Source organism: Ranitomeya variabilis, chromosome 3, assembly GCF_051348905.1.
Source record: "Ranitomeya variabilis isolate aRanVar5 chromosome 3, aRanVar5.hap1, whole genome shotgun sequence".
Lineage (NCBI taxonomy): Eukaryota > Metazoa > Chordata > Amphibia > Anura > Dendrobatidae > Ranitomeya > Ranitomeya variabilis.
Window position 1 is genome coordinate 333,145,373 of NC_135234.1, and position 27,642 is coordinate 333,173,014.

Consider the following 27,642-nt stretch of genomic DNA (forward strand, 5'->3'; position numbering starts at 1 on the left):
TGCCACGAAGAATTGAGGCAGTTCTGAAGGCAAAAGGGGGTCTAACCCGTCACTAGCATGGTGTACCTAATAAAGTGGCCGGTGAGTATATATATATATATATATATATATATTGCTCAAAAATTAAAGGGGACACTAAAACCCAAAATCCTAGATATCACGGAATGAAATATTCCAGTTGTAAGTCTTTATTCATTACATAGTGGAATGTGTTGAAAACAATAAAACCTAAAAATGATCAATGTAAATCACAGCTAATATCCCATGGAGGTCTGGAGTTGGAATGATGCTCAAAATCAAAGTGGAAAATGAGTTACAGGCTGATCCAAATTCAGTGGAAATGCCTCAAGACAAGGAAATGATGTTCAGTAGTGTGTGGGCTCCACGTGCCTGTATGATCTCCCTACAAGGCCTGGGCATGCTCCTGATGACGCGGCGGATGGTCTCCTGGGGGATCTTCTCCCAGACCTGGACTAAAGCATCTGCCAACTCTTGGACAGTCTGTGGTGCAACGTGACATTGGTCGATGGTGTGAGACATGATGTCCCAGATGTGTTCAATTGGATTCAAGTCTGGGGAATGGGCACATGAGGTCTGGCATTGTCCTGCATTAGGAGGAGTCCAGGGCCAACCGCACCAGCATATGGTCTCACAAGGGGTCTGAGGATCTCATCTCGGTGCCTAATGGCAGTCAAGCTATCTCTGGCAAGCACATGGAGGGTTGTGCAGCCCTCCAAAGAAATGCTACCCCACACCATTACTGACCCACTGCCAAATCGGTCATGCTGAAGGATGTTGCAGGCAGCAGATCGCTCTCCATGGCATCTCCAGACTCTGTCACGTCAGTCACATGTGCTCAGTGTGAACCTGCTTTCATCTATGAATAGCACAGGGCGCCAGTGGCAAATTTGCCAATCCTGGTGTTCTGTGGCAAATGCCAAGCGTCCTGCATGGTGTTGGGCTGTGAGCACAACCCCCATTTGTGGATGTCGGGCACTCAGACCATCCTCATGGAGTCGGTTTCTAAACGTTTGTGCAGACACATGCACATTTGTGGTCTGCTGGAGGTCATTTTGCAGGGCTCTGGCAGTGCTCCTCCTGTTCCTACTTGCAAGGCTGAAGTAGTGGTCCTGCTATTAGGTTGTTGCCCTCCTACAGTCCCCTCCACATCTCCTGGTGTACTGGCATGTCTCCTGGTAGTGCCTCCAGCCTCTGGACACTACACTGACAGATCCAGCAAACCTTCTTACAACAGCTTGCATTGATGTGTCATTCTGGATGAGCTGGACTACCTGAGCCATTCAAAAGTGACCAAAACATCAGCCAGAAAGCATTGGTACTGAGATGTGGTCTGTGGTCCCCACCTGCAGAACCACTCCTTTATTGACTGTGTCTTGATAATTGCCAATAATTTCCATCTGTTGTCTATTCCATTTGCACAACAGCATGTGAAATTGATTGTCAAACAGTGTTGTTTCCTAAGTGGACAGTTTGATCTCACAGAAGTTTGATTTACCTGGAGTTATATTCTGTTGTTTAAGTGTTCCCTTTAATTTTTTGAGCAGTGTGTGTGTGTGTATATATATATATAGAGGCTTGAGAAAGGCTCAGTTGAGCCGAAACGTCGCAGTGACATGTGGGTTCATTAAAATCCTGCATACTTTAAAGAAAATGGAGTGCTGCCTGCTTTTTTGGATATATTGACTGGAGACGACCGGTGGACGGGTGGTCTGTGGGCATTGCACCCAAAGCTAAGTATAGGAGTTGTGCTGTTCCAATTTTTTGCTAATATATATATATATATATATATATATATATATATATAGAGAGAGAGAGAGAGAGAGAGAGAGAGAGAGAGAGAGAGAGAGAGAGAGAGAGAGTATATATATTGTGGCAGAGCCACTGGCTTTGTAAAGGAAGGGAGGTACATGTCACTGCGCATGCAGCGGTCAGTGATATGAAACCGGAATGCTTTTGTGTTTCCAGCACACAAGGTGCTGAGAGGCCATGTACAGAGTTCAATGGGCTGGTTTTATGTGAGCACCCACAGTGCGGGTGGGAGGGTGCTCAGATACCTCTTTCCCTGCAGGACCTGAAAGTGCTTGAGGACCTGCAGTGAGGTCATGATCATGTGACCAGTACTTGTGATATATTACCTGGACCTGTGGTTCAGACTGTGTGTGTGTCTTGGCAGAGGAATCACTCCCATGTAGCTCTAGGGAGGAGCTGTTTTTGTTTCCTAAAGCCTGCCTTGCTCTATGCAGACTTTAATAAATCAGCAGGTGCTTTACCACCAAAGTGTTCCTGCATCTACCTGAGGAAGCAGCTAAACGTGGCAACCCCTCACAATATATATATACTCTATATACTCCTAGTCAAAATTACTGTTATTGTGAACAGTAAAGCAGGTTGGAGATGAAATTATATCTAAAAAGGCTAAAGTAAAATATGCCATATTTCCTTTGTATTTTAATATATATATATATATATATATATATATATATATATATATATATATATATATATATATATATATATATACTAGACTGTGGCCCGATTCTAACGCATCGGGTATTCTAGAATATGCATGTCCCCGTAGTATATGGACAATGATGATTCCAGAATTCGCGGCAGACTGTGCCCGTCGCTGATTGGTCGAGGCAACCTTTATGACATCATCGTTGCCATGGCAACCATTATGACATCTATGTCGATACTGTGCCCGTCGCTGATTGGTCGAGGCCTGGCGGCCTCGACCAATCAGAGACGCGGGATTTCCATTATGACATCATCGTCGCCATGCTGTGCCCGTCGCTGATTGGTCGAGGCCTGGCGGCCTCGACCAATCAGAGACGCGGGATTTCCAGGACAGACAGACAGACAGACAGACAGATGGAAAAATATATATATACAGCTCTGGCAAAAATTAAGAGACCACCACATCAAAACCCTGTCATGGGCAGCCCAATCTCCAGACCTGAACCCCATTGAAAACCTCTGGAAAGTAATCAAGAGGATGATGGATAGTGACAATCCATCAAACAAAGAACTGCTTAAATTTTGTGCCAGAAGCAGTGTGAAAGACTGGTGGAAAGCATGCCAAGACGCATGAAAGCTGTGATTAAAAATCATGGTTATTCCACAAAATATTGAGTTCTGAACTCTTCCTGAGTTAAAACATTAGTATTGTTGTTTCTAAATGATTATGAACTTGTTTTCTTTGCATTGTTTGAGGTCTGAAAGCACTGGGGTTTTTTAATTTTGACCATTTCTCCTTTCAGAAAAAAAATACAAAATTTATTGCTTGGAAATTTGGAGACCTTGTCAAAAGTTTATTGAATAAATAAACAATTTACATTTTACTCAAAAATATACCTGTAAAGGGAAAAATCAGACAAACTGAACATTTTACAGTGGTCTCTTAATTTTTGCCAGAGCTGTATATACCCAATATATTGGAGCATCCTGTATATATATATATATATATATATATATATATATATATATATATATATATATATATATATATATATATACACACCAAGCTATTGGCTGCAACACAACCCCAAAGGATGATCGATTGATCCCCAGGCTTAGTGGTTGGTGAGTAGTGTTGAGCGATACCTTCCGATACTTGAAAGTATCGGTATCGGATAGTATCGGCCGATACCCGAAAAATATCGGATATCGCTGATACCGATACCCGATACCAATACAAGTCAATGGGACTCAAGTATCGGAAGGTATCCTGGATGGTTCCCAGGGTCTGAAGGAGAGGAAACTCTCCTTCAGGCCCTGGGATCCATATTAATGTAAAAAATAAAGAATTAAACTAATAAATATGGATATACTCACCTCTCCGGCGGCCCCTGGACCTTACTGCTGTTAACTGTCAGCCTCCGTTCCTAAGAATGAGCGCGTGAAGGGCCTTCGATGACGTCGCAGCTTCTGATTGGTCGTGTGACCGCTCATGTGACCGCTCACGCAACCAATCACAAGCCGCGACGTCATCGAAGGTCCTAAACTCCTCATTCTTAGGAATGGAGGCTGCTGGTTACAGAGGTAAGGTTCAGGGACCGCCGAAGAGGTGAGTATATGGATATACTCACCTCTCCGGCGGCCCCTGGACCTTACCGATGTAACCGGCAGCCTCCGTTCCTAAGAATGAGCGCGTGAAGGACCTGCGATGACGTCACGGCTTGTGATTGGTCGCGTGAGCGGTCACATGAGCGGTCACGCGACCAATCAGAAGCCGCGACGTCATCGAAGGCCCTTCACGCGCTCATTCTTAGGAACGGAGGCTGCCGTTTACATCGGTAAGGTCCAGGGGCCGCCGGAGAGGTGAGTATATCCATATTTTTTATTTTAGTTCTTTATTTTTAACATGAAGATGGATCCGATTCCGATTTCCGATATCACAAAAGTATCGGAACTCGGTATCGGAATTCCGATACCGCAAGTATCGGCTGATACCCGATACTTGCGGTATCGGAATGCTCAACACTATTGGTGAGATGTTCTTTTCCTGAAATTCTGAGCCCTTTTTTCTCCACATGTACTGTATCTTATGACTCTTCTTCCATGAAAGCCATCTTTGTGCATATGTCTCTAAATAGTAGAACAATGTATCACAACTCCAGAGTCTGCTAAATCTTTCTCAAAATCTTTTGCAGTCAAGCAGAGGTTCTGGTTTGCCTCTCTAGTAATCCTACGAGCAGTTTTCACCCAAAAATTTTTGGTGCTTCCAGACCTTATCTTGACCTACAATGTTCCTGTTAACTGCCATTTCTCAATTACATTTTGGCTAAGCAAAGGGCAACTTGAAAACGCTTTGCTATTTTCTTATAGCCTTCTTCTGCTTTATGGGCCTCCACCATTTTCAGAGTGCTAGGCAGAAGCTTAGAAGAACCCATGACTGCTGTTTTTTTGGCACAATGTTAGAGGAGGCTGGGTTTTTATAAAGCTGTGAAATTTGCATCACCATGCCTTTCCTAATAACGATGGTGAATAAGCTATAATCATAACAGACTAATTAATGACTGAAACCTTGGTCAAAGCTATCTGAGAACACAAATCTCCAAGGGTGGCCAAACTTTTGCATTGGTCCCTTTTCCTTTTTGTAGTTTTTAAAATATAAAAAATGAAAAAATATATTTTTTGTCTAAAATACAAAGGAAATGTGTCATCTTTAACTACTTTAGGCCTTTTAGAGATCATTTCATCTTCAGCTTGCTTAACTGTTTGCAATATCATTAATTTTGAAAAGGGGTGCCCAAACTTTTTCATGCCACTGTATGTATGTGTATATATATATATATATATATATATATATATATATATATATATATATATATATATATATATATATATATATATATATATATACACTGTGTTCCAAATTATTATGCAAATAATATTTCCTCATATTTTCTCTAAATTACCTATCTGAATTGCAGTCATTGTTATTTTTCCAGTCATCTACTATTCTAGTATAATTGCAATGTTTTGGAAAAAACTGCCTATGAAAACAGTATCTTTAAAAAAAAAATAAACACTCAAAATGCATGTTCCAAATTATTATGCACAGCAGAGTTTTCAACCTTTTTTTTATTTTGAACAAAAAAAAGTGGTCAATTGTGAAGTTATAAGCATTATCAGCTTATTAAAAAATGAAATCAAACAGTTTTCAAGTGAAAACTTTATTCTAGGTGATGTTACATTTGCACATAGGACCCCTTGTTTGAAAGAAGCTTCTGAACTCTCTCGTCCATTGACTTTGTCAGTTTTTGCATGGTTTCTGCTTCAGTTGTTTTGCATGTGGACAGAATACCCTCCCAGAGCTGTTGCTTAGATGTGAACTGCCTCCTGCCATCATAGACACTCCTTTTGATGATGCTCCAGAGGTTCTCAATGGGGCTGAGGTCAGGGGAAGATGGTGGCCACACCATAAGTTTGTCCTCTTTTATGCCCATAGCAGCCAGAGATGCAGATGTGTTTTTTGCAGCATGAGACGGTGCATTATCATGCATGAAAATGATCTTGCTGCGGAAAGCACGGTTCTTCCTCTTGAACCATGGCAGGAAGTGTTGTTTTAGAAACTCCACATAGATTATGGAGTTCATCTTTACCCCTTCAGGGATCATAAAGGGGCCGACAATCTCTCTCCCCATGATTCCAGCCCAAAACATTACTCCACCTCCTCCTTGTTGGCGCCTTAGCCGTGTTTTCATGGGGTGTCCATCCTCCACTCCATCCATCTGGACCATTGAGCGTTGCACGGCACTCATCGTTGAACAAAACTGTTTGGAAGTCAGTCTTCATGTATCGTTTGGCCCACTGGAGCCGTTTCTGCTTGTTGCAGTGGATAGAGGTGGTCGACAGGATGGCTTACGCACAGCTGCAAACCTCTGAAGGACCCTGCATCTTGTTGTTCTGGGGATGTTGGAGGCACCAGCAGCTTCAAAAACTTGTCTGCTGCTATGACAAGGCATTTTTGCAGCTGCTCTTTTAACCTTACGCAATTGCCTGTTGGAAAGAGTCCTCAATTTTTCCTTATCAGCACGCACACATGTGTGCTGGGAATCAGCTACATACTTCTTGATTGTGCGATGATCACGATGAAGTGTCTTGGCAATGTTGATTGCAGTCATGCCTTGACCTAAATACTCCACAATTTGTTGCTTCTCAGCAGCCGACACATCCTTTTTCTTTCCCATTTTGGCAAAAAATGTAGGCTGCTTAATAATGTGGTAGTCTTGCCTTTATTTGGACACACCTGCCAAACTAATTTGCACAGGTATCTGCAATTGCTCTCAGTGATATAAAGAGCCCTGACACACATCACCATCAATGAGTTTAAATGACAAACAAAAAAATTCTAACCTTATCACTCCTAAACTCTATGTGCATAATAACACACTCCGGTGGCCCCTGGATCTTACCGCTGTAACCGGGAGCCTCCGTTCCTAAGAATGAGTGCGTGAAGGGCCTTCGATGACGTTGCGGCTTCTGATTGGTCGCATGACCGCTCATGTGACCGCTCACGCGACCAATCAGAAGCCGCGACATCAGCCGCGACGTCATCGAAGGTCCTTCACGGGCTCATTCTTAGGAACGGAGGCTCCTGGTTACAGCGGTAAGGTCCAGGGGCCGCCGGAGAGGTGAGTATATGGATATATATGGATATACTTACCTCTCCGGCGGCCCCTGGACCTTACCGCTGTAACTGGGAGCCTCCGTTCCTAAGAATGAGCCCGTGAAGGACCTTCGATGACGTCGCGGCTGATGTCGCGGCTTCTGATTGGTCTCGTGAGCGGTCACATGAGCGGTCACGCGACCAATCAGAAGCCGCGACGTCATCGAAGGCCCTTCACGTGCTCATTCTTAGGAACGGAGGCTCCCGGTTACATCGGTAAGATCCAGGGGACGCCGGAGAGGTGAGTATATCCATATTTTTTATTTTAATTCTTTACTTTACACATGAATATGGTTCCGATACCGATTCCCGATACCACAAAAGTATCAGAACTCGGTATCGGAATTCCGATACCGCAAGTATTGGCCGATACCCAATACTTGCGGTATCGGAATGCTCAACACTAGTCACAATGCGTCGTTTTGCAGAAAAAACGCATCCTGCAAAAGTGCTTGCAGGATGCGTTTTTTCTCCATTGACTAACATTAGCGACGCATTGTGAGTGACGGATTGCCACACGTCGCAACCGTCGTGAGACGGTTGCGCCGTGTTGTGGCGGTCCGCCGGGAGCAAAAAAACGTTACATGTAACGTTTTTTGCTCCCGACGGTCCGCTTTTTCCGATCGCGCATGCGCGGCCGGAACTCCGCCCCCCACCTCCCCGCACCTCACAATGGGGCAGCGGATGCGCTAGAAAAATGCATCCGCTGTCCCCGTTGTGCGGCGGAGACAACGCTAGCGTCGGTAACCTCGGCCCGACGCACTGCGAGGGGCCGAGCCTGACGCTAGTGTGAAAGTAGTCTAAGGAAGACCCATTTCAGCCCAAGCTTTGACTTCCTGGTTGATGTCTTGAAATGTTGCTTCAATATTGCCACATAATCTTTTTTTCTCATGATGCCATCTATTTTGTGAAGTGCACCAGTCCTTCCTGCAGTAAAACAACCCCACAACATGATGCTTCCACCCCCGTGTTTCACCCCCATGTTCTTAGTCTTCCAAGCTTCTCCCTTTTTCTTCTAAACATAACTATAGTCATTATGCCCAAAAAGTTAAATTTTAGCTTCATCATACCACAGGAAATGTCTCCAAAAATTATGGTCTTTGTTCCTGTGTGCATTTGCAAACATTAATCTGTTTTTTTTGTTTCTTGTAGAGTAATGGCTTCTTCCTGGCAGAGTTACCTTTCAGCCCATGTTGATACAGTACTTGTTTCACTGTGGATTTTGACACAATCTTACAAGCTTCCACCATCATCTTCACAAGGTCTTTTGATTTTGTCCTTGGGTTGATATGCACATGTCAGACCAAAGCACATTCATCTATGGGACACAGAACCCATCTCCTTCGTCAGCATTATGATGGCTGGACATTCCCATCTTATGTGGACTTGCCTATAATTGTTTGTACAGACAAACGAGGCATCTTCAGGTTTCTTGAAATTGAACTCAAGGATTAGCCAGACTTGTGCAAGTCCACAATTCTCTTCCTGACATCTTGGCTGATTTGTTGAGACTTTTCTGTGATGCTATACAAAGAAGCAGTGTGTTTCAGGTGTGCATTAAAGTACATCCACAGGTGTGTCTCTAAATAACTGAGATGTTGCCAAAAAAACTAATCAGAACCTTCCAAACACATGACCTCATCATGGGCAGGGCAGAAATGTTTAACCCCTTCACAACATGCCCCATACTAGTATGGCACATGTCGTGTCTTCCCCCTTTGATGTGGGCTCCGGCGCTGAGCCCACATCAAAGTCTCGACATGTCAGCTGTTATGTACAGCTGACATGTGCGCGCAATAGTGGCAGGTGGAATCGCTATCCACCTGCCACTATTAACCCCTTCATGACCCAGCCTATTTTGGCCTTAATGACCTTGCCGTTTTTTGCAATTCTGACCAGGGTCCCTTTATGAGGTAATAACTCAGGAACGCTTCAACGGATCCTAGCGATTCTGAGATTGTTTTTTCGTGACATATTGGGCTTCATGTTAGTGGTAAATTTAGGTCGATAATTTCTGAGTTTATTTGTGAAAAAAACGGAAATTTGGCAAAAATTTTTAAAATTTTGCAATTTTCACATTTTGAATTTTTATTCTGTTAAACCAGAGAGTTATGTGACACAAAATAGTTAATAAATAACATTTCCCACATGTCTACTTTACATCAGCTCAATTTCGGAAATAATTATTTTTTTTGCTAGGAAGTTATAAGGGTTAAAATTTGACCAGTGATTTCTCATTTTTACAACAAAATTTACAAAACCATTTTTTTTAGGGACCACCTCACATTTGAAGTCAGTTTGAGGGTTCTATATGGCTGAAAATACCCAAAAGTGACACCATTCTAAAAACTACACCCCTCAAGGTGCTCAAAACCACATTCAAGAAGTTTATTAACCCTTCGGGTGTTTCACAGCAGCAGAAGCAACATGGAAGGAAAAAATGAACATTTAACTTTTTAGTCACAAAAATGATCTTTTAGCGAAATTTTTTTTATTTTCCCAAGGGTAAAAGGAGAAACTGGACCACGAACGTTGTTGTCCAATTTGTCCTGAGTACGCTGATACCTCATATGTGGGGGTAAACCACTGTTTGGGCGCACGGCAGGGCTCGGAAGGGAAGGAGCGCCATTTGACTTTTTCAATGAAAAATTGGCTCCAATCTTTAGCGGACACCATGTCGCGTTTGGAGAGCCCCTGTGTGCCTAAACATTGGAGCTCCCCAACAAGTGACCCCATTTTGGAAACTAGACCCCCCAAGGAACTTATCTAGAAGCATAGTGAGCACTTTAAACCCCCAGGTGCTTCACAAATTGATCCGTAAAAATGAAACAGTACTTTTTTTTCGCAAAAAAATTATTTTAGCCTCAATTTTTTCATTTTCACATAGGCAACAGGATAAAATGGATCCTAAAATTTGTTGGACAATTTCTCCTGAGTACACCGATACCTCACATGTGGGGGTAAACCACTGTTTGGGCACATGGTAAGGCTTGGAAGGGAAGGAGCGCCATTTGACTTTTTGAATGAAAAATTATCTCCATCGCTAGCAGACACCATGTCACGTTTGGAGAGCCCCTGTGTGCCTAAACATTGGAGCGCTCCCACAAGTGACCCCATTTTGGAAACTAGACCCCCCAAGGAACTTATCTAGAAGCATAGTGAGCACTTTTAACTCTCAGGTGCTTCACAAATTGATCCGTAAAAATGAAAAAGTACTTTTTTTTCACACAAAATTTCTTTTAGCCTTAATTTTTTCATTTTCACATGGGCAACAGGATAAAATGGATCCTAAAATTTGTTGGGCAATTTCTCCTGAGTACGTTGATACCTCATATGTGGGGGTAAACCACTGTTTGGGTGCACGGCAAGGCTCGGAAGGGGAGGCGTGCCATTTGACTTTTTGAATGGAAAATTAGCTCCAATCGTTAGCGGACACCATGTCGCGTTTGGAGAGCCCCTGTGTGCCTAAACATTGGAGCTCCCCTACAAGTTACCCCATTTTGGAAACTAGACCCCCAAAGGAACTTATCTAGATGCATAGTGAGCACTTATAACCCCCAGGTGCTTCACAGAAGTTTATAACGCAGAGCCGTGAAAATAAAAAATAATTTTTCTTTCCTCAAAAATGATTTTTAGCCCAGAATTTTTTATTTTCCCAAGGGTAATAGGAGAAATTGGACCCCAAATGTTGTTGTCCAGTTTGTCCTGAGTACGATGATACCCCATATGTGGGGGTAAACCACTGTTTGGGCGCACGGCAGGGCTCGGAAGGGAAGGCACGCCATTTGGCTTTTTGAATGGAAAATTAGCTCCAATCATTAGCGGACACCATGTCGCGTTTGGAGAGCCCCTGTGTGCCTAAACATTGGAGCTCCCGCACAAGTGACCCCATTTTGGAAACTAGACCTCCCAAGGAACTAATCTAGATGTGTGGTGAGCACTTTGAACCCCCAAGTGCTTCACAGAAGTTTATAACGCAGAGCCGTGAAAATAAAAAATAATTTTTATTTTCTCAAAAATGATTTTTTAGCCCACAATTTTTTATTTTCCCAAAGGTAACAGGAGAAATTGGACCCCAAAAGTTGTTGTCCAGTTTCTCCTGAGTACGCTGATACCCCATATGTGGGGGTAAACCACTGTTTTGGCACACGTCGGGGTTCGGAAGGGAAGTAGTGACGTTTTGAAATGCAGACTTTGATGGAATGCTCTGCGGGCGTCAGGTTGCGTTTGCAGAGCCCCTGATGTGCCTAAACAGTAGGAACTCCCCACAAGTGACTCCATTTTGGAAAGTAGACCCCCAAGGGAACTTATCTAGATGTGTGGTGAGCACTTTGAACCCCCAAGTGCTTCACAGAAGTTTATAACGCAGAGCTGTGAAAATAATAAATGTGTTTCCTTTCCTCAAAAATATTTTTTTAGCCCAGAATTTTTTATTTTTGCAAGGGTAACAGGAGAAATTGGACCCCAAAAGTTGTTGTCCAGTTTCTCCTGAGTACGATGATACCCCATATGTGGGGGTAAACCACTGTTTGGGCACATGCCGGGGCTCGGAAGGGAAGTAGTGACGTTTTGGAATGCAGACTTTGATGGAATGGTCTGCGGGCATCATGTTACGTTTGCAGAGCCCCTGATATGCCTAAACAGTAGAAACCCCCCACAAGTGACCCCATTTTGGAAACTAGACCCCCAAGGAACTTATCTAAATGTGTGGTGAGCACGTTCAACCCCCAAGTGCTTCACAGAAGTTTACAACGCAGAGCCGTGAAAATAAAAAATCATTTTTCTTTCCTCAAAAAAGATGTTTTAGCAAGCAATTTTTTATTTTCTCAAGGGTAACAGGAGAAATTGGACCCCAATATTTGTTGCCCCGTTTGTTGTGAGTACGCTGATACCCCATATGTGGGGATAAACCACTGTTTGGGCACACGTCAGGGCTCGGAAGGGAAGTAGTGACATTTGAAATGCAGACTTTGATGGAATGGTCTGCGGGCGTCATATTGCATTTGCAGAGCCCCTGATGTGCCTAAACAGTAGAAACACCCCACAAGTGACCCCATTTTGGAAACTAGACCCCCCAAGGAACTTATCTAGATGTGTGATGAGCACGTTCAACCCCAAAGTGCTTCACAGAAGTTTACAACGCAGAGCCGTGAAAATAAAAAATTATTTTTCTTTCCTCAAAAAAGATGTTTTAGCAAGCAATTTTTTATTTTCACAAGGGTAACAGGAGAAATTGGGCCCCAATGTTTGTTGCCCAGTTTGTTGTGAGTACAGTGATACCCCATATGTGGGGGTAAACCACTGTTTGGGCGCACGTCAGGGCTCGGAAGGGAAGTAGTGACATTTGAAATGCAGACTTTGATGGAATGGTCTGCGGGCGTCACGTTGCATTTGCAGAGCCCCTGATGTGCCTAAACAGTAGAAACACCCCACAAGTGACCCCATTTTGGAAACTAGACCCCCGAAGGAACTTATCTAGATGTGTGGTGAGCACTTTCAACCCCCAAGTGCTTCACAGAAGTTTATAACGCAGAGCCATGAAAATAAAAAATAATTGTTCTTTCCTCAAAAATTATGTCTTAGCAAGTAATTTTTTATTTTTGCAAGGGTAACAGGAGAAATTGGACCCCAACAGTTGTTGCCCAGTTTGTCCTGAGTACGCTGGTACCCCAAATGTGGGGGTAAACCACTGTTTGGGCGCATGTCGGGGCTTGGAAGGGAGGGAGCACCATTTGACTTTTTGAATGCAAGATTGGCTGGAATCAATGGTGGCGCCATGTTGCGTTTGCAGAGCCCCTGATGTGCCTAAACAGTGGAAACCCCTCAATTCTAACTTCAACACTAACCCCAACACACCCCTAATCCTAATCCCAACTGTAGCCATAACCCTAATCCCAACCCTAACCACAACTGTAACCCCAACACACCCCTAACCCTATCCGTAACCCTAACCACAAGCCTATTCTTAACCCTATTTCCAACCCTAGCCCTAATTCCAACCCTAACCCATAGGGTATGTGCCCACGTTGCGGATTCGTGTAAGATTTTTCCGCACGATTTTTGAAAAATCTGCAGGTAAAAGGCACTGCGTTTTACCTGCGGATTTACAGCAGATTTCCAGTGTTTTTTTGTGCGGATTTCACCTGCGGATTCCTATTGAGGAACAGGTGTAAAACGCTGCGGAATCCGCACAAAGAATTGACACGCTGCGGAAAATACAACGCAGCGTTTCTGCACGGAATTTTCCGCACCATGGGCACAGCGGATTTGGTTTTCCATAGGTGTACATGGTACTGTAAACCTGATGGAAAACTGCTACGAATTCACAGCGGCCAATCCGCTGCGGATCCGCGGCCAATCCGCTGCGGATCCGCGGCCAATCCGCTGCGGATCCGCGGCCAATCCGCTGCGGATCCGCAGCCAAATCCGCACATGCCATAACCCTAACCCTACCCCTAACCCTAACCCTACCTGTAACCCTAACCCTACCCCTAATCCTAACCCTACCCGTAACCCTAACCCTAGTTCTAACCCTAACCCTAGTGGAAAAAGAAAAAAAAAAAAAAAAAATATTTTCTTTTTTTTATTATTGTCCCTACCTATGGGGTGATAAAGGGGGGGGTTTATTTATTATTTTTTTTATTTTGATCGCTGTGATAGAACCTGTCACAGCGATCAAAATGTACTTTTAACGAATCTGCCGACTGGCAGATTCGGCGGGCGCACTGAGCATGCGCCCGCCATTTTGGAAGATGGCGGCGCCCAGCGTGGAGGCGGACGGACACCGGGAGCCTCGGTGAGTATAAGGGGGGGGGAGATCGGGGCACGGGGGGGGCGTCGGAGCACAGGGGGGGCACAGCAGCACGGGGGGAGCGGGCAGGAGCACGGGGCAGCGGAGCACAGCACCGAGGGGACCGGACCCCATAACAGAGCGGTGGGGGGGGCGATCGGTGGGGTGGGGGGGGTAACATTAGTGTTTCCAGCCATGGCCGATGATATTGCAGCATCGGCCATGGCTGGATTGTAATATTTCACCAGTTTTTCAGGTGAAATATTACAAATCGCTCTGATTGGCAGTTTCACTTTCAACAGCCAATCAGAGCGATCGTAGCCACGGGGGGGTGAAGCCACCCCCCCTGGGCTGAAGCACCACTCCCCCTGTCTCTGCAGATCGGGTGAAATCGGAGTTAACCCCTTCACCCCATCTGCAGGGACGCGATCATTCCATGACGCCACATAGGCGTCATGGGTCGGATTGGCACGGGTTTTCATGACGCCTATGTGGCGTCATGGGTCGGGAAGGGGTTAACCAGTTAAATGTAATTGTCAAACGCTGACAGCGGCATTTAACTACCACTTCCGGCTGCGCGGCCGGAAATGAGTGCATCGCCGACTCCCATCACATGATCGGGGATCAGTGATGCGTCAGGATAGTAACCAGTCCTTGAGACCTCTATGCTTACTGATGGCGGCTATCTGTGAGAGCCACCCTGTGGTCGGCGCTCATAGCAAGCCTGCAATTCAGCTACATAGCAGCGATCTGATAATAGCTGCTATGTAGCTGAGCCGATCTAGTTGTGCCAGCTTCTACGCTCCAATGGAGGCTATTGAGGCATGGCAAAAGTTTAAAAAAAGTTTTAAAACATATGAAAAAAATAAAAAAATATAAAAGTTTAAATCACCCCCCTTTCGCCTCATCCAAAATAAAACAATAAAAAAAATATCAAACATACACATATTTGGTATTGCCGCATTCAGAATCGCCTGAACTATCAATAACGAAAAAGCATTAACCTGATCGCTAAACAGCGTAGCGAGAAAAAAATTAGAAACGCCAGAATTACTTCTTTTTGGTCGCCGCGACATTGCCTTAAAATGCATTACCGGGCGATCAAAAGAACGTTTCTGCACAATCGTAGTATTATTAAAAATGTCAGCTCGGCACTCAAAAAATAAGCCCTCACCTGACCCCAGATCACAAAAAATAGAGATGCTACGGGTATCGGAAAATGGCGCATTTTTTTTTTTTTAGCAAAGTTTTGAATTTTTTTCACCACTTAGATAAAAAATAACCTAGACATGTTAGGTGTCTATGAACTTGTAATGACCTGGAGAATCATAATATCAGGTCAGTTTTAGCATTTAGTGAACCTAGCAAGAAAGCCAAACAAAAAACAAGTGTGGGATTGCACTTTTTTTGCAATTTCACCACACTTGGATTTTTTTTCTCATTTTCTAGTACAAGGCATGGTAAAACCAATGGTGTTGTTCAAAAGTAAAACTCGTCCTGCAAAAAATAAGCCCACATATGACCATATTGACAGAAAAATAAAAAAGTTATGGCTCTGGGAAGGAGGGGAGCGAAAAAAGAAAACGCAAAAACGAAAAAGCATGAAGGGGTTAAAGGTATAGTAATCTTAGTGTAAGTAAACTTTTTTGGCTTTGCAGTAAGTAATAAAAATGCCTTAAACATTCTCTCTCTCATTATTCTGGCATTTGGCAAATATTAATTAAAAGTATGGTAATCCTAATTGACCTAAAACGGGAAAGGTTTATTCTTATTTCATGTCAGATATTGAGAAAAACAAGCATATGTGTATTTTTATAGAGTCATCAAGCGCTACAAAGAAACTGGCTCACATGAGGACCGCCCCAGGAAAGGAAGACCAAGAGTCACCTCTGCTTCTGAGGATAAGCTTATCCAAGTCACGAGCCTCAGAAATCGCAGGTTAACAGCAGCTCAGATTAGGGACCAGGTCAATGCCACACAGAGTTCTAGCAGCAGAGACATCTCTACAACAACTGTTAAGAGGAGACTTTGTGCAGCAGGCCTTCATAGTAAAATAGCTGCTAGGAAACCACTGCTAAGGACAGGCAACAAGCAGAAGAGACTTGTTTGGGCTAAAGAACACAAGGAATGGACATTAGGCCAGTGGAAATCTGTGCTTTGGTCTGATGAGTCCAAATTTGAGATCTTTGGTTCCAACCACCGTGTCTTTGTGCGACGCGAAAAAGGCGAACGGATGGAGTCTGCATGCCTGGTTTCCACCGTGAATCATGGAGGAGGAGGTGTGATGGTGTGGGGGTGCATTGCTGGTGACGCTATTGGGGATTTATTCAAAATTGAAGGCATACTGAACCAGCATGGCTACCACAGCATCTTGCAGCGGCATGCTATTCCATCCGGTTTGCATTTAGTTGGAAACACCCCCAGGCTGTGTAAGGGCTATTTGACCAAGAAGGAGAGTGATGGGGTGCTACGCCAGATGACCTGGCCTCCACAGTCACCAGACCTGAACCCGATCGAGATGGTTTGGGGTGAGCTGGACCGCAGAGTGAAGGCAAAAGGGACAAAAAGTGCTAAGCATCTTTGGGAACTCCTTCAAGATTGTTGGAAGACCATTCCCGGTGACTACCTCTTGAAGCTCATCAAGAGAATGCCAAGAGTGTGCAAAGCACTCATCAAAGCAAAAGGTGGCTACTTTGAAGAACCTAGAATATAAGACATATTTTCGGTTGTTTCACACTTTTTTGTTAAGTATATAATTCCACATGTGTTAATTCATAGTTTTGATGTCTTCAGTGTGAATGTACAATTTTCATAGTCATGAAAATACAGAAAAATCTCTAAATGAGATGGTGTGTCCAAACTTTTGGTCTGTACTGTATATATATGTAGTGTGTGTATTCTGCTATATATATGTATGTGTGTCTTGCTATCATGTCACTGTGCTTGATAATTTCTTCAAGTGGGAAGCACCACCCATGGTTGAATGAAACTCCCAATTTTTTCAGCAGGAGTACTGCTTCAATTTTTTTTTTTTTGTATTTCCAGAGGACTTTCTTGGCTTCTGCCTTAGGAGGGATTACACCACTGACTGGAGACTCTGCTGTTAATTTTGTTTACTAGATAGATAGATAGATAGATAGATAGATAGATAGATAGATAGATAGATAGATAGATAGATAGACAGACAAGGCAAGAATTAGGAGCACATGTTGGAATGTAGTGTCTCAATAAAGTTGTTTGCTCCAACAGATTTGTGATGGTTAATTATGAGTTGTGAAGTAGGATGTTTGTCAAATTGCATCTCATAGTTCACTGGCTTTATGCAAAAGAAAACTTGTTTATGCAGTCAGTTCATACAAGGACAAGGCTTGCTAACAGTGATTCTTCAGTAGGATAACGTTCTATTGAAGTAAACTAATAGGAAGCTGACAACTTTTGCTTTTTCGCTCTTGTTTTTTCCTTATCTTATTCCAAGAAGCATAACTTTTTTATGTTTCTGTCGACATAGCCATATGTGAGCACTTATGTTTAAAGAGGAGTTGTAGTTTTGAAGGAAACCATTAATTTTACCATATACTGAACTGTGAAATGTGAAATGTGAAAAAAAAAATGGTGAAAAAAAACAATTCTACTTTTTTGCTTTGGGTTTAGTTTCTACATCATTCTGTCACGGGGATAACATGACACAGAGGGACCAGAAGACTGTGGTGTCTGGTTTCACGCCACTCCTGCACTGGTTAGAATTACTTCACCATCATATTAAACAGTGTAGGTTTTTTTTCTTGCTAGCAGTGAAAGGGTTAATCTATTCAGTTGAATCTCTTGGATCTTTCCTACTTGGATTGCGTCAGCTGTTCATTGTTGACCACTCTCTGCTATATATGCTCGCATCTGGCACTTAGTAGGGATTGCCGGTCTTAGTTTTTACTGCCTGGTTCTGGAGTTGGCGGTATAGTTTGTGATTGGAGTTAGTGTTTGGAGGTTGTTCAGGAGAAAGTTGCTTGGATATTTGTGTCTCTGCACATACTCATCCTCTCCTATTTGGTTTCTCCTTCCCTTAACTCCCCAGTGTCCTAATCTGTTGTTTAGTGTGAGTATTTCGTATGGTTGGTATTTTCATTTATCCCTGTCAGTCTTCCCTTGTATGTCTGGTTAGTGTGTTCCTATGCATTTCAGCTTCACTTTACCCTGGGTGGGTTATGGGACAGATCAGGGTAGATACAAAAGTATAGCAAGGCACAAAAACCTGGGTTCTCCACCTTTTAAAGTAGTCCTAGGGGCAGGGATAGTTCTAGGGTCCTGGTTTGCGCCTAAAGTCCCAACACCTTCATGGCACATTCATTGTGCGATAACTATGACTTAGCTTGATTCTTCGGGTTAGTTCAATTATAGTGATACCAAAATATATATTTTTAATATTTTAGTTGGTTGAAGATTCTTAAAGGGTTATTCCCGGAAAAACAGGTTATCCTCTATACAAACGATAGGGGTAACTTTCTGATTTTTTTGAGTCTGGCTAATGGGACCTCTAAGGATCCTGAGATTGGGGTTCTAAAACCTTGAGAATGAGGCTATGCAGCCCCATTCTGAATGGAATAAAAGTGCACAACATGTCCTCCTCTCCATTCATTATGTTTTGGCATGACGAGTACAGCACTCAACTTTTTCAAGCAGACTCATAGATAATGAATGGAACAGAGTCCACTCCTGTGCACGCGTTCTCCATTCAGGTTGGGTCTACAGGGCCCATTTTCGGTGTTCCAGAACCCTCATCTCATAATCCCTCATGGTCTCAGCTTTCTAATTCACAGCATTCAGCAAGCTACCCTCTATTGCATGGCTGAGAAACAACTTGCATTTTTGGGAACATCTCTTTAAGGAGAACTTGTCATCAGGATCATCCAAGTTAAACTAAAGGTATGGGCAGAATGACGCTGTCATACTGATTTTATACATAAATTTAATGTATAAATCTGCAGCCTGGTTTTCGTTAAATCATCATGATACATTTCGATTTCCTCAATGCTTCGTGGTTCAGGGTGGGACTTGTAGGCGGGACTGTGGGTAGCATATTTGGCTCATCATTGAGCCGAGATCTCATTCTGCGCATGCGCCACCTCTGGAGCCATTTTCCTGAAGACTGTAGGAGGTCGATCTGGGCATGCACTGGCGCCATTTTTATGAAGACCGCCACCAGCGAGAACGCCACCCAGAGCTAAGATGGCGCCAGCCCAAAATTTAATGAATGCAACAGCAGCTGTGGAGGTGACATGGCTGAGCCCTCTGAGCCAAAGACCCTACCAACAAGTTCCGCCCAGAAGCGCAAGTACAGAAGAAACTGAAAATTTATCATGATCATTTAATGAAAACCAGGCTGCAGATTTTTACATTAAAGGTATGTAATAAATCAGTATGACAGCGCCATTCTGCCTATACTTTTTGTGTAACATGGATAATCCTGATGACAGGTTCTCTTTAACTTTGTAAAACACTTTGGTTTGTGTTCCCATTTTCTGAGACCCATAGAGCTGTGTATGGGCTGTTTTTTTGTGTGATAAAATGTAGTTTTTATTAGTATCGTTTTACATAGTAACATAGTTATTAAGGTTGAAGGAAGACTTTAAGTCCATCTAGTTCAACCCATAGCCTAACTGTTGTGAATTCTGTTGCGGGTTCTGCTCTTGGGCTCCCTCCGGTGGTTATAAGTGGTAGTGCTGCTGTTTGTCCTTCACAGCAGTCATCAGGTGCTTCCACTTTGGACGGGGCTATTTAGTCTGGCTTCACCCTTTAGTGAGTGCCAGTTGTCCATTGTTTTTCTTGAGGATTCACATCTCTGCTTGGTTTCTCCTGCTGGATTGTCCAAATCATCAAAGATAAGTCCTGGCTTTGTTTTTGCAGTCCACATGCGGTGGACTTTATAGTTCAGTGAATTGATATGTTTTTTCTTGTCCAGCTTTGTCTGTGTAAGGATTTATTCAGCCAAGCTGGAAGCTCTGGAGTCGCAGAGTTACCCTCCATGCCTTGAGTTAGGTGTGGAGATTTTTGTATTCTCTGTGGTGGATTTTTGTAGTATTTTAATACTGACCGCACAGTACTCTGTCCTGTCTTTTCTTTCTAGGTAGCGTGGCCTCCTTTGCTAAATTCTGTTTTCAGTCTGCGTTTGTAATTTCCCTCTCCTCTTACAGTCAATATTTGTGGGGGGCTGTCTTTGCTTTGGGGATTTTCTCTGAGGCAAGATAGTTTTCCTGTTTCTTTCTTTAGGGGTAATTAGTCCTCCGGCTGTGACGAGGTGTCTAGGGAGTGACAGGAACATCCCACGGCTACTTCTAGTTGCGGTGTTAAGTTCAGGGTCTGCGGTCAGTATAGAGGCCACCTACTCCAGAGCTCGTCCATGCTGCTCCTAGGCCACCAGATCATAACACCTAACCTAACATGCCCTAACATGTTTTGCACTTTCAATTACATTTTTTTACGGTATGCTGGCCTTTTTAATTTACTTTTTTACTTGATGAAATTTACCTCAGGAATAAATCACTTTATATTTTGATAGATAAGACCTTTTACATTGGGAAAAAAAGTGATTCAAACTTTTATATTTTTATAATTTATTAGTTTAAAACTTTTTTACCTTAATCTTCACTTCATTTTTTAGTCAATTTAAAGAAGAGGTGCACAACCTTTTTGGGTCCAAAGGCCACATCGTCAGATAGAACCAGCCCCATGGGTCACAATATTACCAGAGGATTCTCTTCTGAATCATTTACTGCATATTGAAATTATGTGCCCCAAATGTGCCATAGGGCTCCAGCCTCCCACATATCAGAAAGGTAGATGTGCCCTTTTCATGGGTTTGCAGTCCAGATAGGAAGAGACCATGCATTTAGCTGTATCTGTATTAGTATATGGAAGAAGCTCAAACAGTTGAGGTTTTCCCTTCGATAAACTGCAATGGATATAACAGCACTCATACATGACCAATTCTTCACCTGAAATACTCCTTTCTGTGCTACAGGAGTCAGGAATCACCCATTCTGCCAAAATATAGGTAGCCTAGAAATAACTGAATACTAGCACACCATTCATTACATGTTCCTACAAGTGCTACGCACCACTGGTCTTCTCCATGACATAGAAAATACCGGTGACCAGAGACTATGTTAAAGGTGGAGGATATAGCGGCTGCAGGTTTTGTTCTCCTGCTTTAAAGAACTTTAACCTACGATCATAATAGTAGTGACTAAGGCCATCAGCAGGTCCTCAGATGCCAACGATCATGTCATGGCCCAAAAGGACACCTCTACTAGTATTGGGCCACTCAAATGCCACTCTCAGAGATTTACAGCAGCATTTAAACAAATACGAAAAGGAAGCAAAAAAAATATCAATAATCTTTATTAGAGCAAATATCAGAAACAATAAGATAAAGCCAGATAAATACGGTAATGTGGGACAAAAAAGCTGTTAAACCCCAACGAGTGTTTTACGCCAGCTTCTTTGAGGTAGGCGAAGAAACTGACCCCACCCTCCCTGTCTGCTCCAACTAGCCTTATCTTTATTCATATTAACTTTATTTCTCCTTCTTTGGCATTTGCAATTTGTACTTTACCTGGTCTTTGCTCATTGTACTATGGAATTACCACTATATATTTGACCTATGACGCCTCTTCATAGGATTTTTCCTTAGCATTTCTGACACTCTTTTTGGCAGTATTATATTACAGCCGTTTCATATGTGTTTTGTTTATTTCACCTTTGTACATTGACTTTTTTAGGAGTTTTATTTATTTATATCTCACTATTTAGTTGGTCCCTGGGTAAGTGGGTTTTTTTTGTTTGTCCCACACTCCCGTTTTTATCTGGTTTTATCTTATTGTTTCTGATTTTCTCTAGTAAAAACTATTGATATGGTGTTAGGTGTCGAGTTCTCGCCGCTACACAGGGGGAATCTCGAACCATGTCTGCTGCGGTCTCCCATTCTACATCAGCTGCAGTGGAGCCTGCTCAGTAGAGACGTCGGTCCCAGTGTCTCGCTCAGCCTGATACTGTGCAAAGGGTTACTGCTGCCTTTCCGAGTTCTCCTTTTGTAGCCAGCACTGGTCAGTGGCGAGCAGGCTTTTCTGGGACTAAGTCCTGCTTTGCACACACTAAGCATGCCCACGGTAGGACCTCTCATTGGAGGTCGGGAGTCACATGCTCAGGCATTGTAGCAGCTCCTATTGGTTCTCCAGGAAGGTTCTGAAGAGCTGCAACTATAAAACGTTCGCATGGTGGCACGGCCATGCGCTAGTATCAAATGTGTATGGCTTAGGCCAGTGTATACTATGCCACTCTTTATACATGTGGTATGTGACTGTAGCGCTGGGACTGTACACTCAGGCAGGCAGTTAGCATCAGTGGAGGCAATTAGCCGTTGGCTTGCTTGCTAGCACAACCCTAGTTAGGGCTATAGTTTTCGTGTAACCCTAGTTAGGGCTATAGTTTTCGTGTACAGCGCGACTCTGTGCGGCAACAGAGATCGCTTTCAGTTCACACTGGGTGAAGCTTAACCCACGTGTGAGCTCAGAGTTTATCCACCATTACTTTGCAGCAGATATCTCTGCACGGTGGACCCCAGGCTGTGAACGCACCTTGTTGGTTCCTACCTAAACTCAGTGCGTTCCGCTAGCCCTAACATATGGTTTTTGGCTTCCTTTTCGGGTTTGCTTTTTTGTTGGAAGTACCTTATGTCGTATTAGGCCACTTATAGGATCAAAGCTAACTCCTATTCCTTCTCTTAGAGGCAGGTTTTAGCTGTGTAACACAACCATGATTAAGGGAGCTTAGTCTCCAGAAATGCGTTGAGATTCTTACCCATATGGCTTGTGCTGAAGTCTGTATCCTCTATGCTCAATAGTATGTGAATAAAGAAAACTCTTTTTTATGGATTCGGTGAAGCTGGACATTCTTTTCTTTTTGAACACAACCAGCACCTACCCTATGTGATGAGGACTCAGCTTGTGAGCCTGTTCTATACACCAACACCCCCTCCATGACGTAATAGTCCGTCATGGAGCAGGAAGGGGATAATACTGAAAAAGACTCAACAGTATGTATTAGTATAAATGGAATACTTGTTTTCAGGCAAATTGTGATAGCGCACATAAAATCAAAAAACATTAAAATTTAAAAGGGCTTTCTATATTTTTTTAACACTTCCAAACATGGTCAACAAAACAACAAAGTTTGTAAGCTTACTTACTGGGATATTTTTTTAGATGCTATACTTTCCTGTGATGCTATATTATGATTCTTGTATGATTTTGTATATTATTGCTATTATTACATATTTACATTGAGACTTTGGTTATCTAAGTCTACTACTCCTACTGTTTTATGTACTTATTATTATTGTTTCAGAACACCACACTGCACAAGGTCTAGGCGGACTGAAACATTGGTGCTTTCCAAGTATTATGTTATTTATGTTACAAACTTTCTTCATGTTAATTCCAAAAAGTAGAAGTGGTAGGCACCAAACACTAACATTAGCGATAAGATAAAATCTGCCACGGTTAGGAGGAAAAACAGCGGTGATGCTCAGTAACTAGAAATAGACAAAGTAAAATAATAAAAGAGAAAAAAATTATGGCATTAGTGGCCGTTTCAAGTTCACTTATGCTTCATCTGACCCTCAGGTGAAGTCCGATGAAGCGTAAGTGAATTCGAAACTGCTGTATACCCAGTCCTACACCATGTAACTCTTCTTTGTAATTTCTTCTCTTATTATTTGTCTTCATATTAAACCTAAGTCTCATGCATCGTTACAGGCAATTCAGTTTATTGTTCAAATCATCTCTTCAATACAGAATCATTTCTGCAATACAAAGTGGATTTTGTCCATTACCACAACATTATGAACAATGGAGTTTTCCAGAGTGCTGGCCATAATAAACCTTGTTTATTGGGCCGCTGGCTTTTTACCCGAAGTGATGACTTTCCGTACATTCATCATTTAAACTTGTTTTTAGATGACAGTCCCATTAGGTACAGAATATTATTAATGACATTCTGTTTTGGGGTAATGGGGGACTGTTCCCTCTCTCCCTGCTATGTGCATGGGAGCTGGCGCTCTTTGTACATATGTGCAAGATGTTGTTCCGTCATTAGACTGAAACATAATGCAAGTAAGAACCCACTGGAGGTGAGCTACTGAGAAATTTGAACCAAAAGTATCATACTGAAATGATATTGTTACAATTAATCACTTATGATAATAAATTTGGATTTCTACCATAATCAGCACTTTAAGTGCTCACTGATGTTTACATTTCCCCATTTAGCCCTCTATAATGTAAAGTGCTGCGGAATATGTTGGCGCCATATAAATGAAAATGTATTATTATTATTTAGTTGTGAGGTGTGATTGTACAGAGTGGGCCATAAAAAATAAACCCTATATTCCAACAACATTACTTTTCAAGGTAGAGAGAAAAGGGGTGGTTGGAGCTTATGACATTTGTAAGGTTAGAGTCCATGGGAGGCATGGTGCCATGTCTCCAACTGGTGAAGCACAGCAACAATAGAAGGAAAAGAAAAGGGAGGGTGGCACTTCCAGGGGCACAATAAAATAAGGATTTTATTTAGAAACTGACAAACAGGGTTTAAAAACTGACATGAAGCATCATCCTATGATTAAGGGTGTCCTGGAAATGCATCATTTTTTTTTTTTTAACTCTTTTTGTTTTGTTTATGGTTTGCTAAAAAAATCCTTGCTTTATTGTGCCGCTGGAAGTTCCACCCTTCCTCATTTTTCCAACATCACTTTTCATAGTTGGTGGAAACCATTTTCATCATCTCCTGCAATGGGCAAGTACATAGTTTTTTTTATAATCTTGATAAAGCTACACATGGCCCACCCTATACAATCACATCTGGAACCAGTAGGCATACACATCAGAAAACTGATTGCTGATTATGTTGAAAACCAAATTTATGGCCAAAGATTTTTGCAAGTTTTCTTTGATTTTAGAGGAGACTAGGGATCCACCTTTTAATATTTGATTGTCAACTAAAGTTTGAATTGGTTAATTTGCCCGTTTTGCTGAGTCATTGGTCAATGTGATACAATACAATTATCACTTTCACTATTTTGCACAGAAATTCTTCAAAAACATAGTATAAACATGATGTTATGAGCCTTACCATTACTACACATAGAATATTGCTATTGATTAGCCATGTTATTCGATGTTTCTAAATATTACGCAGACCATAAAAAGGAGGAGGAAATAGCTGCTTATAAAGGGTTGATCTGCAGGAAAATGAGACAGCTGCATGTAAAGAGGTAATCTATATCTTCCACTACATACACACACCCAGCATTAGCCACACTGACAAGAAGGCTGTTCCAGCGTTTACATCTGTTGCTGCTTCTTCTAGACTCCTCCATTTAACACTGATTTTTATATAACAATATCCAGCATGAAATATGACAGCAATACAGATTTCCTGTATATAACTTCCCCTCACGCACACTATAAGCTCCCAGCTCTGAGGCAGGAAATTTCAGAAAGCTGTTCAAAAAAGTGAGACAGTAGAGAGCTGATTCCTAGCCAACTTAAATCGCCTTCTTTTAAAGAAACAAAAGTTCATTACTAACTCAAAGAGGAAATTTTTTCTTAGTCCTTGCTTAATGAAGTTTCCCTGAAGGCATAGGTCTTTCAGCAAAGAAATGTCCCAGACAACATTCAGAACAAGGAACTAATCTTTATAGCATATATTACTCTTAAATAGATTTTTATACTGTATGAACATATTCACAAATTATGAACTGTCCCTGTGTTGTTAAGGGTTTAACATCACAAATAATATAAGTTCCATTTTCTGTAAGACTATTAATAAGAACACAGGTTTTCATGAAGCCAGGAAAATCAACTTGTTGACAATATCAAGAACGTACCTGTACACCAATAGATGGGCGCCATTTTCTTTGACGTGTGCCACCTTTTAGCTCTTCCCTTAATGGTAGGGCTTTGCTAATCACAGTGGTAGGTTTGGGTGAAGCTCTGTGCTGAACAGTTGCCAGGTCCAAGGAAAGACCTCTGGACTTGGTTCCCTCCAGACTCTCACTAGAATTGCAGTGGGCCTTGACATCTTTGGACCAAGGCAACCGTGTGGGCTCATTGTGCAGAAAAGTTTCATGGGTAGATTCTGTGCTACTCTGGGCTGTCACCGAGATGAGAGGCTTGGAAAGAAGCCTTGAAGGAATAGGTGGTGGGGCTTTGCGGTAACTGAAGGCTGTAACAAAAAAAGTTGATTAAAAATATTTATCACTGAAAAGCATTTATAATTTCATAACATAGAAAAGAAATTCAGTTTCATTACATTTATGTTGCACTTGTAAAGCTTTGGGGTAACTTGAAGCATCACAACCTCTATGGAAGATGTATAACTGGCCAAGAATTGTCACAAACCAGCAATCTATGCATCTCCCATAGTTATTGCACCGGTGACCTATATGAAACACTGTCAGTAAAACTGTGTTCAGATATTCAGTTTCTCTGTTCCGTTTTTAGCACTAGACAAATGGAATTCATGTCCAAAATGTATCTCTTGCATAACGGATGAAAACAGAAGCAGAGGGGTCAAATTTTTTATTATTCGGTCACTCTTTCTTCCATTAGGTGTCAGTTCTTAGGACAGAATAACAAGAACATCATGCAGAACTCTATTCCGTTAGGTAATTAGATACTAATGATTTTAAGTAAGAGTTCATCAACTGTATCATTAAACCACATATTACGGTCTCTGCCTCTGATATCCTGGCTTTGTAATTAGAAATGTTCAAAGGCTACATCTAATCAAATAAACTTTTCACCAACATATACTATCTTAAAATATAGTGTCTTATTTCAAATGTACCTGCCAATGCAGACAAAATTGACAGGCATCAGGAAACATCTGCATGCATTGCTAAATTCCGGGAGTTTTTGTCAGACTGTTTTTCAGGTTCCTGGCTTCTAAGTATGTGACTCTTTGCCAAATACCTATTCTATCTTTTTAGTTTCCATTTCCAATGGAACGCTGCTTTATATTGCGAAGTAACTCAGTGAAATGAACAACGGGATGAATGGAGACAGCATAAATGGTCTGTGAAGGCTTCTACAGATTCCTGCAGGCTGAAATTGAGTGTAACTTAATCAAAGGGCTTCAAATACTAAAGAGGAAGTTCCAACTGGACCACCTCTGTCTATCTGCCCTAGTAGGGCACATGGATGCCATAGAGAGTGTTTCTCACGTGAGGACCCTTGCCTGTAAACAGCAGTTACTGCTCTGATAGTGAGAGTATTTTAAGAGGGTACCCATTTATTTCAAGGGAGACCATGTAATACTGAATGGATATTATAGTTTTCAGCAGCTGGTTCCACAAGACCAGCTGATCATCACTGATTACTCTTAACAAGTATGTAGCAGATGTACGACTATAAATCTTTGTAAATGTAAAATTACTTTCTTCACAAATAATAACATTGTTTTTTTATAAAACACTGAGTCCTGACCTTAAGCCATTGGAGACCCGAGTGTTTTTCATATTTTCCATTTTAGCATTCGCCATATGGAATAAAAACACTACACAAACTTAGGGATATTTGGCTTTCGGGCGAATTTTATGGAAAGC

At 42.2% G+C, this 27,642-nt stretch overlaps 1 protein-coding gene across 6 annotated transcripts in view; it reads right to left on the reverse strand.

Annotated features, from left to right (window-relative positions):
- Window positions 1–27,642, reverse strand: part of DLGAP3 (DLG associated protein 3) — an 811,006-nt gene that overhangs the window by 125,122 nt on the left and 658,242 nt on the right. For all 6 annotated transcript variants that reach the window (XM_077295792.1, XM_077295791.1, XM_077295789.1 and 3 more), the window contains one exon: window positions 25,924–26,261. In XM_077295792.1, the coding sequence (XP_077151907.1) occupies window positions 25,924–26,261 (338 nt within the window). The remainder of the gene's footprint in view (window positions 1–25,923; window positions 26,262–27,642) is intronic.